This window comes from Miscanthus floridulus, chromosome 10 (assembly GCF_019320115.1).
Source record: "Miscanthus floridulus cultivar M001 chromosome 10, ASM1932011v1, whole genome shotgun sequence".
NCBI classification, from domain to species: Eukaryota; Viridiplantae; Streptophyta; class Magnoliopsida; order Poales; family Poaceae; genus Miscanthus; species Miscanthus floridulus.
The window spans coordinates 49,683,853-49,696,205 of NC_089589.1; the positions used below are offsets into that span (position 1 = coordinate 49,683,853).

At 44.4% G+C, this 12,353-nt stretch overlaps 1 protein-coding gene across 1 annotated transcript; it reads left to right on the forward strand.

Annotated features, from left to right (window-relative positions):
• Nucleotides 1-614: 614 nt before the first annotated feature.
• LOC136490191 (long chain base biosynthesis protein 2a) lies at nucleotides 615-4,593 on the forward strand. Its single transcript, XM_066486668.1, has 12 exons — nucleotides 615-1,119; nucleotides 1,224-1,289; nucleotides 1,728-1,816; nucleotides 2,209-2,354; nucleotides 2,440-2,564; nucleotides 2,661-2,754; nucleotides 2,842-3,005; nucleotides 3,160-3,321; nucleotides 3,412-3,538; nucleotides 3,645-3,811; nucleotides 4,014-4,121; nucleotides 4,224-4,593. The coding sequence occupies exons 1-12, from the start codon at nucleotides 994-996 to the stop codon at nucleotides 4,314-4,316; spliced, it is 1,467 nt and encodes a 488-aa protein (XP_066342765.1). The 5' UTR covers nucleotides 615-993; the 3' UTR covers nucleotides 4,317-4,593.
• Nucleotides 4,594-12,353: the final 7,760 nt, after the last annotated feature.

Consider the following 12,353-nt stretch of genomic DNA (forward strand, 5'->3'; position numbering starts at 1 on the left):
GCAGTAGGCGTGACAAAAAATGTTAGATTTGGAAATAAAAAACAAACAGTGTTAGATTTAAAATTAGTTTATAAAAAGTATTAAAATTAAAAAAAAATCCATATTTGAAGAACTATATTGACATCTTACAGCATTGGTCACCATCTTTGAAACGTGTGTCCTCATCCCATGACAGTGCACTGCTTACTTTGATTTTTTTTTTCTTACAATTATTGTACAAACCCCCCTAAAATTCCTCTAAATGCACAATCCATGTAGAGATAAAAAATACTCCCTCCGTTCCTTAATATAAGCCATATAGTTTTTAGCATCAACATTAACGCACGACTTAGGGAAGAATGTGAGACCGAGGAAAAAAAAGAAAATCAGGCCATCTTCTCTCTCCCAATCAGATTGGTTCCTAAATCTAAGGGATTGGTTGGAGCATGTGCTATGTACGGTGGAAAAGTTTTCAAACTAATCGGCGTGAGAGCTGATACGTACCTATATTTTGGATTTTTTTTAAAATCTCTTATATTAAGGAACGGAGGGAGTACAATAAATGGAGAAAAACAAAAAATATTTACAGATTGGCTCCCTCAATGGCTGTCTGTCTGTCTCCTTCCTCCCGTTCTTCCCTTGCCTCCCCGTCGCGCTGTTCAACGTTCAAACCCTTCCACCTCCTCCCTTGGTCCCGCAGTCGCCATTGACGACCCCCTCCACCTCCCCCGCCCTTAAATCCCTCCTCTCCCCGCGTTCTCCTCCCCCATCTACGCCTCATTTGCTCCAGCCTCACCGCATCCACAGCTAGCCAGCCAGCAAGCCAGCCCGGGAGATCTCCAAGAAACCATCTTGGAATCCGAGAACACCCAGCATTCGGGGTCAGCCAAGGATTCGAATTCTGACGAGCGAGCTCTCCGGCCAAAAAAGTCCGATAATTTCCGCGGGGAGCTCGGGAGGCGTCTCGGAACCGGAGCCCGGAGGTGACCCCGTGGGGATTAAGGAGGGGGCAAGATGGTGAGGCTGCCGTACACGACGGCGCTGACCACGCTGTTCAGCTACGGGCTGCTCTTCGCCTTCGGCCAGCTCAGGGATTTCTTCCGCAAGTTCGTCGACTGGTTCAAGGCCAAGAACGTCAAGGTACGCGGCCGGCCGAATTCCGCCTCCGCCCACCCGGATCCGGGAGATTCCGTCCCAATTTTTCTTGGTGTTCCTAGCCTGATTCGGCGTTTGGCTTCGTGCAGGGGTACGCACCGATCTGCCTGGGCCTGGAGGATTTCTATGTGCGGCGCCTGTACCTGCGGATCCAGGTGAGATGAACACATCCGAATTCATTGATGTCTGAAGAAATTTCTCTGCATTATCTTGAAAATAGGCTGTCCTGGTATATATTTGGAGCGTATTATTAAGAAATCCGAGCACATTGAAGTGGGCTATTATGTTCAAAAATTATTCTTTTTGTTTATCTTTGAGCATTTTAAATGTAATCTTCCCTAATTTTTTTATGCTTATTATTCATGCCTTTGAATGTCTTATGCACCTGACACTAGTGAACAGATAAACTTGCTTTGAATATTATTCTAGACCAAAATACTATATTCTGAAATACTGTGGTGAGCTGTAAGTTAGATGTATTCTACTGGTTAATGTTGGATTCAAGTTTGTTTTGCTAAGCAAGATTGAGCCCTTCAGCTACTTCATTGTTGATTGTATTGGATATAACCAATCCGTCCTTTGTGGTTTTATAGGATTGCTTTGGTAGGCCGATCGCAAGTGCACCAGATTCATGGTTTGATGTTGTTGAGCGCACCTCAAATGACAATAACAAGACATTACAGTAAGCATTTATTCTATTATTCTAATTTATGGGAAATAAGAAGGGCGGGCTTAGGTGCAAGCGGTAAAGTCTTACCTCCTGTGACCGGAAGGTCCCGGGTTCGAGTCGCGGTCTCCTCGCATTGCACGGGCGAGGGTAAGGCTTGCCATTGACACCCTTCCCCAGACCCCGCACAGAACGGGAGCTCTCTGCACTGGGTACGCCCTTTTTATGGGAAATAAGTTCAGCTTAGCCAATATGACAATAGACTAAACGTAGTTAACTATGTCTCGTCCACTTTTCAAGGTATAAATTGGGAATGAATGATCATTCAGACATAAATTATGGCAAGTAATGGAATGAAAAGCAAGTTTCAACTGTCCCTAATGCTCATTATTGATTTATTGTTGCAGGTGTACCTCAAATACCACCAGGTGCCTCAACCTGGGCTCCTACAACTACCTTGGCTTTGCTGCAGCAGATGAGTACTGCACACCACGCGTTATTGAGTCTCTCAAGAAATACTCAGCAAGCACCTGCAGTGTCCGTGTCGATGGCGGTACGCTACATTCTCTACATGCTTATATTTTTACAACTTTTTAGGAACAAAAACTACTAAGCTGATCCCTTCCATCTTGTAACAGGTACGACCAAGCTTCACGCTGAGCTGGAGGAGTTGGCTGCGCGTTTTGTTGGAAAGCCTGCTGCTATCCTATTTGGCATGGGTTATGTTACAAACTCTGCCATCATTCCCTGCCTAATTGGAAAGGTTTGATCAAATGCTTAAAAATGTGGCTAAACAGAGGTGATTACTATATCTAAACCGAGGGCTGATTATTTATTTTACCTTTTTGCAATATTCCAGGGTGGGCTGATAATTAGTGACTCTCTGAATCATAACTCAATTGTCAATGGCGCGAGAGGATCCGGTGCAACTGTTAGGGTTTTCCAGCATAACTGTAAGTTGTTGTGAATTTCAGCAATGCATATCAGTATTTGGTCTATCTTACTCATAATGACTTACAATGGCTGATGTAATCTTACAGCCCCTGCTCATTTGGAAGAGGTCCTGAGAGAGCAGATAGCTGGTGGTCAACCACGGACACACAGACCATGGAAGAAGATCATTGTCATTGTTGAGGGTATCTATAGCATGGAAGGGGAGCTGTGTAAACTCCCTGAGATTATAGCTGTCTGCAAGAAATACAAGGTCTTGAGAATTTTCTTGTAATTAAGTTTGGCACATAAATTACTCTTTTCTGCTTCTCAGTCCATTGATAACCTTAACTGAGTGGAACAACGAGGGCTGGCCCTCTGGCCACCCATAACAGTCATATTCATTTACTCCTTGTTTTGTGAAACAGGCTTACACATATCTGGATGAGGCCCATAGCATTGGTGCTGTTGGGCAGTCTGGCCGCGGTGTTTGTGAACTCCTTGGGGTTGACCCAGCTGATGTAGATATAATGATGGGTACTTTCACCAAGTCTTTTGGATCATGTGGTGGATATATTGCCGCATCAAAGGTGCATACTTCTGAAAGCAACCATATCACGACTGTACTACATGGTAAGACTGCGTTGAAGATTGGCTGATTCTTTTCACTATACTTTCAGGAGATAATTCAGCACCTGAAGCAGAGTTGTCCGGCCCATCTGTATGCTACTTCCATGTCACCACCAGCAGTCCAACAAGTTATCTCTGCCATTAAAGTTATCCTTGGGGAGGATGGCTCCAACAGAGGTACTAAACAAGCTTTTTTAACACTTACTTTTTCCCTTTTCATTTCATTTGTACCTGTGTTAATGTTCAATTAAATAATTCTTTTTTTCCTTGTGATATATTGAAGGTGCCCAAAAACTTGCACGCATCCGCGAGAACAGTAATTTCTTCAGGTCAGAACTCAAGAAGATGGGTTTTGAGGTTCTTGGTGACAATGACTCTCCTGTCATGCCCATAATGCTCTACAATCCGGCAAAGATTCCTGCATTCTCTAGGGAGTGCCTTAGACAAAAGGTTAGTAGTAGAGTTTGTCTGAATATTCTGAAGATCCAAATAGCACTATGCTTTTGGTATAGTTTTCTTTTTAAAATATTACTTTCTTTGAGAATTGTGGTGCTAATAGCAATCTGCATGTAGTCCATATGCATCACTATTTGCACCCATCGGTTTCATTCCTCCTATTTGTCATGCTACTGATAAGATGCTTATATTTCAGGTTGCTGTTGTTACCGTGGCATTTCCTGCGACACCTCTTCTTCTTGCTAGGGCACGAATCTGCATTTCTGCTTCACACACTAGGGAGGACCTGATGAAAGCCCTTGATGTGAGTGTTATATATATATATTTTGCATAAATACTTCATTTTATTCTAGTAGCCATAAATAGAGCTGAACTGATGTTTCTTGTCCGTGCAACCCAATTTCAGGTTATCAGCAGAGTTGGTGACCTTGTAGGCATCAAGTACTTCCCTGCAGAACCACCAAAGATCGCTGAAGCTGATCATGATAAGCTGGAGTAGGAATGAACCCTGAATCGCCCCATGAGTTATTGGAGTTGTTAGAATCCCTTTTGGAGTTATCAACAAATCATTATGGAAACAAGCGCGCATTGAGCAGTTTCATTGGGATTTTGTCGATACGCAAGAGTCCAGGATCCATCGTATTAGCTGACTATTGTTTGTTGATTGTACAACTATTCTTCCAAATGTGTATAGCTGGTTGAAATTCAGTTCTGTTGTTAATCGATTCCCAATATGTAATATAATTGCAGGCAATATAAATTTTTAGTTGAACGTTGCTGAGTTTCCCCGGGCAGACCACTGACGACTATGAAGGCCTCTTGCTTTCATGTATTTTTTACCTTTTTGTATTCATTCAGTCTATGTTATGTTTTATGGGACCAGTAGGTGTCTCTTTACTCTTTAGATAAAGTTACGAATTATTTAGCTAAGTTATGATTTTTTTTTCATAATTCAGGGCCTATTTGTTTTCCCCGCTAAAGTTTAACCACTAAAACCAATGACTAAACTTTAGTCACCCCTGTTTGGTTCTAGTGATTAAAAGTAACTAAAGACCATTAAAGCAGTTTAACAAATATCAAACTACCGCTAATGAATGCCTAAATCAGGGTGGAGGACCAGCAATAATAAAGGGCAGCCCTTATCCACTGGGCATTTTAGTCTACTTTTAACTACTCTTGGGTGACTAATATGACTAAACTATTTGTCTCTTTTAAGTCAGTTTGTTTGGTAGTTTTGTAGCTAAATTGATTAAAGTTTAGTAGGGGAACTAAACAGGCCTGTTATATGCGGCCACTGGCAATAGTTTTTTTTTCTTATTATGCTTCCGTTGTACATGATGTAGACAGTTATAAGACTCATAATCCTGTCAAAAAATGAGTAATTAAAATGAGAGGTGCACTCAGCTGCTCGTCACTCGTTTCTAGTATCTTTTCTGTGCGTGTCCGTGGCCTTTTTGGTTCCGCATTTCCGCTCGGTCACGGTTCTCCTCTGAGTCAACTTTGGAGTACGCGGACTTGTGAATAAACCCGAGTGATCTGAAATGGACCTCTTCAACGTGCTGGACAAGAGGTGCCACACTATGCAGTATGCTTTCACTCACAAGTCACAAGTAAGAAGTCAATGGATGGATGTTAACTTTGGAGTGCAGAGCAGCCAACAAGGACGGAATCAGAAGCCACCTAACAGGATCTTGTATATAGCGGCGGATCCAGTAAATATTTTAGGGAGGACTGAACAACACTGCTGCTCGATCTTAAGTCTCAGCCCCCCTATACTATAGAACTTTGCCTAAAAATTCATAGGAGCTCTACAGTAATTTGCACTGATTCGGTTTGGGTAGGGGGGGCTTGAGCCCCCCCCGCCCCACCGCTAGATCCGCCCCTGCTTGTATAGAAGCTCTTTGAAAGAAGTCTTGCTAGTCACGGATTGAAGTGGAAGAGGTCCATTTTGTTGCCTGGATGGTCATGTAGGCTTTACGTTTCATAAAAGCATGACATTTGACGTTTGTCCATCATGCGTTTGCGTGATTGTTGTTTTCAGAATCTCGGAGAGAGCCTGTTAAGTGGAACTCTGCACTTCCAGATTTCATCTAATCTTAAGTTCTTAACCCTCTCTAAAAGTCATGAATCTGTACAAGGATCGAGTAGTATATTTCCCAGTGCTTTCCAGGCCCCAAAAGACTTCATCATTTGCCTACTGTCAGCTCCACCTCACTCAACTTGGTTTGCAGTTTCATCCATTCCTCTAATAAGTGTTCATCTAAGGTCGGTCGTGATGAAACTGATAAGCCACTCTCCATTCCTCCATACCTTTGCCACCACTATATCTGGATCAGCACAGATTTCAAACAGTTCCCAAAATTCCACTTTCAGAGGTATTTCTCCCAACCAAGGGTCCTTGTTGGCTGCTCTGCCCCCCCCCCCCCCCCCCCCCCCCCCCCCCCCCCCCCCACTCTTAACTCTTATCCCTCTACCAACCTAAAACCAATTTTTGTTGAAAAAAAAACTGAAACCAATTTCTCAGATCCAGCAAGCTCCTATCCTCCAAAATTGGGAACCACTTCTTCTCTTAATCTAAAAAAAATACTTTTCTGTCCCAGGTATTTCCTCCTCAACAACTTGCAACATATGCTATCATCTCCTCTCTCAAGCCTATCCAACCACTTACACATCAAACATATATTCATAGCCCTTATATCCATGAAGCGCAGCCCACCAAATTCCTTAGGTTTGTCAAGAGGTTCCCATTTTACCATGTGATACTTCCTCTTCTTATTAGTTCCTTGCCAAAAGAATCTTGATCTGATCATATCCAGTTGCTGGTAATTACCTTCATATAGCACATATATTCCCATCATGTACATTGGGATACTGGAAAGACAGGAGTTAATGAGTATGGATTTGACACCTGATGACAGAAAATCACTCTGCCAAGTACCCAGCCTCTTGACTAGCTGGGTTGCTGTCAGTATTCTTCTTCTTCATGAACCCTGATTGAAAATTTTCTATGCTGGGTTGCTGGACTAGCTGTGGCTTCCCAGAGTGCTCGGTGCAGTGGGTATTGTAACTTAATCAATCGCAAGCGGCAAAAGAACTCAAACTCAATCCACAATCCGTTTCGCTCGATGTACTTTGGACAAGAGGTGCCACACTATGCTTTCACTCACAAGTCTCAAGTAAGGAGTCAATGGATGGATGTCAACTTTGGAGTGCAGAGCAGCCAAGAAGGATGGAATCAGGAGCCACCTAGCAGGATCTTGTATATCGAAGCTCTCTGAAAGAAGTCTTGCTAGTCACGGATTGAAGTGGAAGAGGTCCATTTTGTTGCCTGGATGACCATGTAGGCTTTACGTCATCGTCATGCATGTTTATTTGACAGTGCTTAAGAATCACACTGACCAAATAGCAAGTAGAATGCACACGTGCAAACACCCTCACAAATATAATGCTTTGAAGGATGCAAAATCCAATCGCCGCAACAAGATCTAGTACAAGTTGAAAGAAAATTGGCCAAAGAAATCCCGAAAGTAGATGCAGACCCACACAATCCTTCAGCGCCAGAATGGTGCTGGACGAAACGAACCTTGCCGTAGAATATATTTTATTAAAGAGAAGGTCGAAGCCGCCGCATCGAAAGCCAACCAACTATTTTTGTTGGCAAACATACTAACTGCCAATACGAAGAGAGCCAACCCATATGTCAGACCATATCATGCTAGCATTTCGCTAATGCCGTATCAGCGAGGTAGAAAGAAGTTGAAGATACTGTATCCAATGCGCCATCGCCGCTACCACCTTGTCAATATCACTACCGGAATCAGTAGCTTTGCCGTGTATCCAGGGCACATGGCGAAACCCAAAAAATACTCAGCAAAGGCTTTGCCGAGTGTTACACTCGGCAAACGGTACTCAGCGAACAAAGACTTGGCAAAGCTGTCTTTGCTGAGTGTTTTTTGTCGAGCACTCGGCAAATACTTTAACGAGTGCCAAATCGACACTCGGCAAAGAATTTTAAAAATATATAAAAAAAACCTGCGCCACCAGGTCGCCACCACCATGTCGCCCGCCGCCACCACCACGCCGCCGCGGCCGCCACCACGTCCCATGCCACCACGCCACCGCCGCCACCACCACGCTGCCGCTGCCGCCACCACCACCAAGTCCCCCGCCACCACGCCACCACGTCCCTGCGCAAAAGGGGTAAGAAGAGGGAGAGAGGGCGGGGGAGCTCACCATAGGGGCCCGTGCGCCGCCGCCCTCGATGGGGAAGCTCCTCGCGGCCTCGCGCCGCCACTCCCACGGGGGAGCTCACCCCTGGACCACGCGCCGCTGCTCTCAGCCAGGGGGCTGTAGCTCGCCCCTGGCCCGCGCGTCGTCGACGGGGCTTGGGGGTGCTGTCTCCTCCGCCGGGGCAGGGGGGCGGGAGAGGGAAGGAGGGGGCCGGCGTCGGGAGCCAGCGGCGGGGCCCGGGCGCCGGCGGCACCTGCACAAAAAGGGGTAAGAAGAGGGAGAAAGGGTGGGGGAGCTCACTGTAGGGGACCGTGCACCACCGCCCTCGTTGGGGAAGCTCCTCGTGGCCCCACGCCGCCACTCCCGTGGGGGGAGCTCACCCCTAGACCACGCGCCGCCGCTCTCGGCCAGGGGGCTGCAGCTCACCCCTGGCCCGTGCGCCGCCAATGGGGCTTGGGGGTGCTGTCCCCTCGGCCGGGGCAGGGGGGCCGAGAGAGGGAGGGAGGGTGGCCGACGTCGGGAGCCAGCGGCGGGGGCAAGGAGAGGGAGGGAGGGGGCCGGGGAGGGAAGGAGGGGAGGGGTGGCGGCGGGGTGCGTTTGTGCATGGGGGCGGCAGCATGGTGCATGAGTTATAGTATAAGAGCTTTGCCGAGTGTCCTAGATCTAACACTCGGCAAAGCAGTGTTTGTCGAGTGCCAGATTGGGGGCACTCGGCATACCTTTTTCCCCCTCCTCTTCCTTCTTTTCCATAACGTGTTTTTCTAAAATTGTTCTGATGTACTTTGAAAATACCTTGTCAAATTGACTCAAAAATATATATATGATTTTTCTACGAATATTATTCCATTATTTCATGCAGTTATAGCTCAAATTCAATTTATATCAATTAAAATTCTATAATTGCACTTAATAAATTAAAATTATCAAACAAATCCAAAAAAATACCAAAATTTCACATGAAACAATCTATGTTCTCTATTGCCTATAGAAAAAGTTTTGAAGTCAAACCCCAATTCAACCGTCACTTTGACTCTAAATTCTTCTTGTGAGATGCTTCGGTTTGTAAACATCGTTCGTGACAAATTGTGTGAAACCTTCTCAATTTTTTACCATAGCCTCCATGTATGATATCATCACATCATGACAAATCTCTTGATTTTTAGACTTCGTTTGCGTTTTTAGAATTTAAAAACCATTCGGCCACACGTTCGTGGTCATGTTTCCTGAATAAGACGTTCGGAATTTCTTTTCATTTTCTGGGTAAGGCCTCACACTGGACTCAATTATATGAATATCATTTTTCTACTCATTTTATTCTATTATTTGAATCACTTGCAGTTCAAATTTGACTTGATTCAAAAAATTGCTTGAAATGCAATAAATTAATTAAATATAGCAAACAGATCCAGAAATATACCAAATTTTAACATGGAGTACCACATGTTCTATGTGGAGTGTAGAAAAAGTTTCAAGATTAGAAGAGGGAAAAAACTTATTTATTTGCCAAGTGCCAAAAAAAACACTCGGCAAACTTACTTCTTTGCCGAGTGCAAAAAAAAACACTCGGCAAACTTACTTCTTTGCCGAGTGTTTTTTTTTCAGCACTCGACAAAGAATTTGTTTACCTATTGTTTTTTTCGCAACACTCGGCAAAGAGCTTATTTACCGAGTGTCCGAGGGAATATACTTGGCAAATATAAAAACACCCGGCAAAGAGCCGGTTTTCGGTAGTGTATTGCCAAGAAATCAGACCCTAGATAAAACAAAAACTGTAAAAAAAACTAAATCTGTGAAATAAAAAGACATGTGTGATGTGTCCCATTTGCACTGGCGAGGTCTCGCCGAGAGAGAGAGAGAGAGAGAGTGTTTTACGTACGATTAGCCTCTACGTCTACATGTAGCGCCGGTCCAGGGCTCTTAAACCATGCATGCACTGATGCACCCACGACCAACCCTAATAAGTCGCCCGGGGCTAAAGTTTTTCAGATGGGCCAGGCCCGCTGGGCTGACACGGGCATGGCCCGATAAAGCACGGCCCAAGCACGGCCCGGCCCGCATGGCCCCGTTTCCATGCCTGGCACGGCCCGCACCCGTGCCCGTGCCTGGGCCTTGAGTTCGGCCCATGGGCCAGCACGGAAAAGCGGCCTGGCCCGGCATCGGCACGGCCTGATGAACACCAGCCGTTGGATCAGGAACTCTAAATGATTCTAACCATTGGATCCGACCGTTGAAACGCGGTGTATATAAGCCACGCCGGCCTCACTCCCCTCTCCCACCCGAAACCCTACTTCATTTCACCAAAGCTGTCTGCATCCATTGCCACAAGGAGTACTCCGGTAGATCTAGTGGTGGCACTGGACATCTTCGTCGTCACCGTGCTAAATGTGCTAAGAGGCTTGAGAAAACTAGGAACTATACTCAGTCTCAAATCTCTTTTAATCCTGATGGTTCTATGCGTAATTGGGAGTACTGTCCTATGCGTGCTCGTACTGAATTGTGTCGATTGCTTGCTAGGGTAGATGTTCCTATCAACTTTGGTGAATCTAATGCTTTTGAGGAGTACATAAAAAATGCTCATAATCCTAAGTTTGTTGCTGTCTCTAGACAAACCACCACTAGAGACTTGACCAAAATGTTTGATGAAAGAAAGGTTAAGCTTGTTGAACGACTTGCTTCTGATTCTGTTAACTATGTTTGCCTTACCTCCGATATATGGTCTGGCAATGCCAAAGAGGATTATCTTAGTGTTGTTGCTCATTACATAAATTCTGATTGGCAACTAGAGAAGAGGGTGCTTGGTCTTGTGCTTATTGATTATTCCCATAATGGACAGAACATTGCTGATAGAGTTGCATATGTACTTGATGAATATGGTGTGCTTGAAAAAGTGTTTGCTGTTACTTTGGACAATGCTTCATCTAATGTTTCTGCCATGCGTATGCTTAGACCTATTTTGTCTAAATATCTTGGTCTTGAGGTTCCTGCAGAGGATCCAAGACATCCTAAATCTGCTGTTACTACTATGTTCTTGCATCAGCGTTGTGCATGTCATATAATCAACCTGATTGTTAAGGAGGCACTTGACTTTCTTAAACCTTTGATTGAAGTTTTTAGAACTGCAATATCATTTTTGAACTCATCTAATCAGAGAATTGCAGCATACAAAAACTACTGCATTGCAGCTGGTTTTAGGCCAAGAAAGTTTCAGTTGGACATGGATGTGAGGTGGAACTCTACATATCTCATGCTTAAGACTTTGTTTCCTCATAAAGATCCTTTCACTACTTTCATTCATGCCAACTATCCTAGAGTTGAAGATGGTGAGTTGCTTCTAACTGAGGAGCATTGGACTGTTGCTGAAAAAGTATTCAAGTTTCTTGAACTGTTCTATGATGCTACAGTTGCATTGTCTGGTGTTTACTATCCTACATCTCCACTTATGCTTTATTATCTTGTTAAAATTGCTATACACCTGAATAATTATGCTAATGACATTCACCTTAGAGATGTGATTCAACCTATGGTAGACAAATATAATAAGTATTGAAGGGACATATATTTGCTCTATTCTTTTGCATTCATCTTGGACCCTAGAGCTAAAATGAAAGGTTTCTCAAAAGTGCTGAGAAAGTTGATGAACCTTACCAGTACAGATTACAGTGCTTACCAGGTTGGCACTAGAGCTAGACTGACAGATGTTTACAATAAGTATGAGGAGAAGTTTGGAGCTATTAGGTTGAGGAGGACTGTCCCTCAAAACCCGTCTGGTAAGAAAAGGTCTGCTTGGGATGAAATATATGATGATGATTCTAATTCTTCTGGTGGGGGTACATCTTCTACTTCTATGCTGCATTCTACTCTTAATCTGTCTAGAGATACATCTGCTACTGCTTTGCTGCATGCTGCTACTTCTACAGGTTCTAATGCATCTGAACTTGTTAACTACTTGGACTGTGACACTGTTAGACAGTTGGATGATTCATTTGACATCTTGAGATGGTGGCATGAGCACAAACTGACATATCCAGTGCTGTCCATCATGGCTAAGGATGTTTTAACTGTTCCTGTGTCTACCATATCTTCAGAATCCACTTTTAGCATGACTGGCAGGATCATCGAGGAGCGGCGGAGGAGGCTAAAGCCGAAGACGATGGAGATGCTCACCTGCATCAAAGACTGGGAGTTGGCGGAGGCAAGGCTGCAACATAATGTGGAGGACAAGGAGCTTGAAGAAGCATTTGAAGAACTCTATCTTGATTAGTACTTATTGATGCCAAGGTACATCACTAAACCAAAACTTAACACA

Bases quoted from the DNA above. Each gene is read 5' to 3' on its own strand.
- LOC136490191 (XM_066486668.1), top strand. From the start codon at position 994: ATGGTGAGGCTGCCGTACACGACGGCGCTGACCACGCTGTTCAGCTAC. The intron at 1,817-2,208 runs GTAAGCATTTAT...TTATTGTTGCAG, and splicing joins GACAATAACAAGACATTACA to GTGTACCTCAAATACCACCA. The intron at 3,539-3,644 runs GTACTAAACAAG...GATATATTGAAG, and splicing joins GGAGGATGGCTCCAACAGAG to GTGCCCAAAAACTTGCACGC.